This window comes from Nicotiana attenuata, unplaced genomic scaffold, assembly GCF_001879085.1.
Source record: "Nicotiana attenuata strain UT unplaced genomic scaffold, NIATTr2, whole genome shotgun sequence".
Lineage (NCBI taxonomy): Eukaryota > Viridiplantae > Streptophyta > Magnoliopsida > Solanales > Solanaceae > Nicotiana > Nicotiana attenuata.
The window spans coordinates 88330-94263 of NW_017670517.1; the positions used below are offsets into that span (position 1 = coordinate 88330).

Sequence of the window (5934 nt, forward strand, 5' to 3'; positions counted from 1 at the left end):
ACCTTTGGTCGTTCGACGCATTTGGAAGTTTTAGTGATCTCTAAAGCGAAAGATCCAAGAAAATGGAAAATATTGTTAGAAAAGAGAAGGGAGAATTCAGGGAAATTGAAAAGGGCTAAATGAAATTTCGGAAGCACGGAGAGAGTAGAATCTGCGAGGTTATGAGGTTTGTCTGTTTATAGAGTTCATTTAAACGTATTGGGGAAGCTAAAAGGCCGACCGTCGGCCGCCTACAATTAATGATTTTCGGGAATCGTACAAAAAGTAACCCTTCAGTCACCTCAACCACTTATATTGTGATGATGACGTCAAGACCCAGGCATCAGGAACCAGTTTTGTCAGAAAGTACTAAGGACAATCTACGAGTCAGGTTCGAATAGACACTCATTCAACTATTTAGCCCAAGGGCTACCCGAGTTCAAGCAGGTTCTCACTCGGGGAATATTTATAAAGCCTCAGGGCTATCTTCCTCTCGAGTTCGAGCGAACGCTCACTCGATTATTTAGCCCAAGGGCTACCCGAGTTCGAGCAGGTTCTCACTCGGGGACTATTTATAAAGCATCAAGGCTATCTCTCTCTCGAGTTCGAGCGAATGCTCACTCGATTATTTAGCCCAAGGGCTACCCGAGTTCGAGCAGGTTCTCACTCGGGGAATATTTATAAAGCCTCTGGGCTATCTTCCTCTCGAGTTCAAGCGAATTCCCACTCGATTATTTAGCCCAAGGGCTACCCGAGTTCGAGCAGGTTCTCACTCGGGGACTATTTATAAAGCCTCGGGTCTATCTCTCTCTCTCGAGTACGAGTGAACGCTCACTCGATTATTTAGCCCAAGGGCTACCCGAGTTCGAGTAGGTTCTCACTCGGGGACTATTTATAAAGCCTCAGGGCTATCTCTCTCTCGAGTTCGAGCGAATGCTTACTCTATTATTTAGCCCAAGGGCTACCCAAGTTCGAGCAGGTTCTCATTCGGGGACTATTTATAAAGCCTCAGGGCTATCTCTCTCTCGAGTTCGAGCGAACGCTCACTCGATTATTTAGCCCAAGGGCTACCCGAGTTCAAGTAGGTTCTCACTCGGGGACTATTTATAAAGCCTCAGGGCTATCTCTCTCTCTCGAGTTCGAGCGAACGCTCACTCGATTATTTATCCCAAGGGCTACCCGAGTTCGAGCAGGTTCTTGCTCGGGGACTATTTATAAAGCCTTAGGGCTATCTTTTTCTCGAGTTCAAGCGAACGCTCACTCGATTATTTAGCCCAAGGGCTACCCGAGTTCGAGCAGGTTCTCACTCGGGGACTATTTATAAAGCTTCAGGGCTATCTTTATTTCAAGTACGAACAAATTTTCGCTCAATTACGGGCTTCCCAAGTTCAAGCAAAGTCTCAGTCGGGGATTATTTATAGAAAGCCTAAGGGCTATCTTTATTTCAATAATCGAGACCCTGCTATCACTCAATTCGGACCGAGATGTCCCGGCGACCTAAGTTCACATCAAATCAATCCAGGCTTAGTCCAAGGGATAACGAAGAGCTTCAAAGAATATCATATTAACCAATCAAAACCTAAGGGTTATTATGTCCGGGTCCAGGATTCGGACCAATCGATAGAGTCATGCACTTGAATTTTTCACAAACAAAGGTAGAATGGAGTTCAACACGAGTCGAAGGAAAAATGAGGAAACTCTTATATTAATAAAATACGATTACAAAAGCCTACGAAGGGCCCTTACACAGAAACAAAGAAGCAAAAAACAACAGTTAAAAGGCCTAATCTACTTTCGAGGGTATGTCCTCGGGAGCGACATCTTTGAGAACCGTTTCCTCGGGGACCTCATTTCGATCTTTAGAGCGTTGTCTTCGAGAACCTCCTCCAAAGCAGCAATAGATGAAGAAAAGGCTATAGCCTATCAAAGAGCAAAAATTTGTAACAAGAAAAGAAAATTGTGGCCTGGTGAAAAAACTCGGCGTGTATGGGTCTCGTCAGCACTACTATTGTGAAGTCACTTCTTGAGACGTTGCACCGGTGTGGGATGCAAAGTTGGTAGATAGTGCGACCTCACTCCACGGAAAGCAAAAGGGGTGAAGCGTCACACCAGGTTGAAGTTAAGAGAGATGAGCAGAAGTTTACAGTCCACATATCTTCTAATATGGGGAAAGTTTGAGACCCTCCTCTCATTGATTTGAGCCAACAACAACAATGTTCAGTATAATCCCACCTAGAGGGGAAAGGCTTTAAAAAAGAGCCATGGAATAACTGGTAAGGTTGCTGACTTATCACCTTGTGGTCACAGTTTTGGACCATAAGAACAAGAGATCGGAAGAGGATACAAATAAGGGAAAGGGCTGAAGACTGTTGAAGAAAGAATGATTGAAGCTTTGGTTCAAGAAACCCCCCATTTACAGAAAGAAGGCGACTAAACTGACGGCGCATTCAATGTTTTTGGGAAGCGGAGCGGCGGTGCATTCGATGCTTCTGGGGGAGTGAACCTACAGGACATTTCGATCGTTTCGAGCGCCTACATCACAAACGTGACGTCATCACGAGAGGTTCGAAAGAATCGAAGTCAAGATCGTTTCTTATCGTTTAACTCTAAGAAACGCGGGGACTATCTGTATACGGTCAGAATCAGGGAAGACCGATTTTGAGGTTCTATGGTATCTCGAGCCTGGCCTCGATAGGCTCGGAGCACGGTCCGGGGCTCGTCCCCGAAGCACTCGCCTCGAGAGGGTATATCGAAGACTCGTCATAGCATACCTCGAGGCAGCATGAAAGTCGACGACCATCATGGAAAGGCGAGAAATTTCCAAGGGCACGTGAGCGGAACTGCCAGGGCCTGCAAGAATAGGACAAATCAGTACTGAGCTATTATAAAGCTGTACCAATAGCCTTTTTCCGTCATTATTAGACATGTACTAAGTTGGGAACCCCTCCCCTCTCCTATATAAAGGGGACCCTTGTCATCTTGTAAGGGGATCGGATTATTAATGAACACATTGAATACAATATAACATTCTCTGCTCTTTGCTATCATAACTGTTCTTCACATTTATTGCTCATTAATTCATTGTTCATTCACGGTTCATGTGTTGTTCTTCATTTATTGCTTATTATTAATCACAAATGGCCATCTTTGAGGTTCTCATTATCATTGATTCTTCATCAATTTTTCATTGTTATTAGCCCCGTCTAGACCTCGAGGCCCTGCTCCAGCCAGCTCGAGGCCCAGCCTTGTGACCCTCTCGGTTTGCATTCCTTATTTTCTATACTTACGCTTAGCATCCATTGCCTAGCGACTAGTATTAAAAAAAATCACGTATTATTAGAACCACAATATCAAGTATAATTGTAGTTATCATTTTCAAGGTAAACATATAAAGTGACCAACAAGAGAGATTGCTGAGAAGTTTTTTTTAATGTCTTTCCCTTTAAAGCACAAACGTGAAAGATTAAAACAATTTTTTGGAGTCGGGGTCGATCTCATAAATGAACTAAATAGAATATGTGTATTCTTTTTTCTTAAGGTAATTATTTAGTAAGGTACTAGTACTATTTTTAGTTTTTATTTTATTTTATTCTATTAAAGAAAAGAAAACAAAATACTACTCGCTACAGAAAATAAAAATAAAATACAAAAGATAGAAAAAAGAAAAAAAACCTATACTAGTACTAGTAGAAGAGTAACTCTCAATAAGACGAAGTTTGTGACTTTCGCAATACACGCAGTCATCTTTCCTCTCCATAGCAAAAGTGAAACTCTCAAATGGAATCTGAATCCTCCCATCAGCACCCAATGCACAGCAAACTCACAAACCATGACTCAATCTTGACAATCCCAATTCTACCAGCAGAACTCGTTATTGAAATCCTCTCAAGGCTTCCTATGAAGTCCCTCTTGCAATTCACGTGTGTATCGAAATCTTGGCTTTCATTGATCTCTAGCCCTGAATTTATCAAAACCCATCTCAGTTTATCCGCTAATAACAAGGGCTACACCCACCATAAGGTTATGATGAGTTCCTACTCTCGTCTTACGTCCAATGTTAAAGTATGTAGTCTTAGGTCTTTATTTTATGATTCTATTACCGAGGCTTTTGACTTGGATTGTCCCATGTTATCATATGAAAGATACAGGTACGATGAAGTTTCTTTTATAGTTTCTGTCAATGGATTGATTTGTCTTCTCATTCGGGACAATGACTATTTTATATGGAATCCATCAATCAGAAAGTACAAGAAATTACCTAAACCTAGAACTACGAAGTTGGTCATTTACCGAACAGTATCTGGTTTTGGATATGATGAGTTCCATGATGATTATAAGGTGGTAATGGTTAATTTTTATGATTGTGCTGACGATGGTGAGGTCAAAATATATAGTCTAAAGAGTGATTCTTGGAGAAGTGTTGATAATGGTGGCCGGGTGCTAGCAAATGGTCAAGGGATGTTTGTCAATGGAAAACTTCATTGGGCTGCTAGTGATGGTTATTGTTTTAATCATAAGAGCAAAATCATCATGACTTCATTAAAGAATCTTGGATGAAGATATTGACCACCGAGTATCATGTTAATGATTTTTTGAGTCCGAATTTTTTCGTGTCAAATAAAGCTGAAATTTTGGTTATGCATGGATTAACTTTCAGGATATACAATATGAAGGATGGCTCGTTCAAAATCCCTAAGTTTATTAATTTTGATTGCGATTGCAAGGCGAAAATATACCTTGAAAGTCTAGTTTGTCCTTTTTCTACAAGAAGGGATTGAGGATGCAAAGGAAAAGGCATAGATCAAATCAATCGAGTAACAAATAACTTGTGAGAGTACTTTTCTTCTCAAGTTCTTTTAATTTCTGTTTGTTATTTTAAATATAGAAAATACACATAAGTAAAGGATATCTTAATAGGAGATCTTGTTAGTCAATTTTCCTTTATGCAGTATTTCAAGGAACACTAATTTTGTGTTCAACTTCAAACTAAATGGCTCTACACATTTTTTTGTATTCTTGAGTAGTGTTTTGAGGGAGTGTTATGCCTCTAGATAGAGAAAAATAAAGAGCACAGTGATATAGGGGTGTTGGTCAGTCGGTACGGTACGGTATTTAGATATTTCGATTCGATATTTTCGGTATTCAGTTTCTTAAAATGCAATACCAATACCGTACCTAATTAGATTCGGTATGGTTCGATTTTTCTCCTTTCGATTTCGGTTTATTCGGTTTGAATACTAACTAGTGCATAAAGTCATAGACTATAATATTCTAAATTAAAGTACTCAAAAGTACAAAATTAAAAACACTTGTTGACAAAATGTTGTCCAAAACTAGCAAATATCAACTTAGAGAGATATAGAGAGAGAGAAAACTGTACATAAAAGAATAAATTTGATCATTAGAAATGTCTTGTTACTTGCTTAGAGTTAATTGATGAATTTAGAGAATAAAGGAAAGTAAAATTTAAAATTTAAATATTTATTTTATAATCAATAATATGTGTATTGTGTAGTATAATTTATATTTCGGTACGGTATCAGTATTTCGGTATTTATTTTAAAATACCAAATAGCATACCTAATACCTATATTTTCAAACTTAAACCAAATACCATACCGAATACCAAAATAACGAATGCCAAATACCAAAACTTTCGATTTCGATACAGTAATTTGGTATTTACCAAATTATGCACAGCCCTACAGTGATATGCAACTTGTGGCAGCTAAATGGTCAATAACTTTGTTTGGTTGGTTTGGTTGAAAATGTGGATAGGAGAAGATTTAGAAAATTTTGGTTTATCATTTTTTGGTAATTTTGTTTTCCTTGCTACTAATAGCTAACCATTTATTTTAGGCCAAATATAAAAACAGACACTCAAACTTGGCCTCAGCTGACAAGTAAGCACTTCAACTTTGCATATATAGACACTTCATTTAACACGGGTGTATC

The 5934-nt window shown here is 39.2% G+C and overlaps 1 protein-coding gene across 1 annotated transcript; it reads left to right on the top strand.

Moving 5' to 3' along the window:
• Nucleotides 1-3756: 3756 nt before the first annotated feature.
• On the top strand, nt 3757-4536 carry LOC109240460 (F-box/kelch-repeat protein At3g23880-like). Its single transcript, XM_019407110.1, has one exon. It carries the CDS (start codon nt 3757-3759, stop codon nt 4534-4536), a length of 780 nt encoding a protein of 259 aa, XP_019262655.1.
• The last annotated feature ends 1398 nt before the right edge of the window (nt 4537-5934 follow it).

Coding starts and splice junctions, on each gene's coding strand:
- LOC109240460 (XM_019407110.1), top strand. CDS start 3,757: ATGGAATCTGAATCCTCCCATCAGCACCCAATGCACAGCAAACTCACA.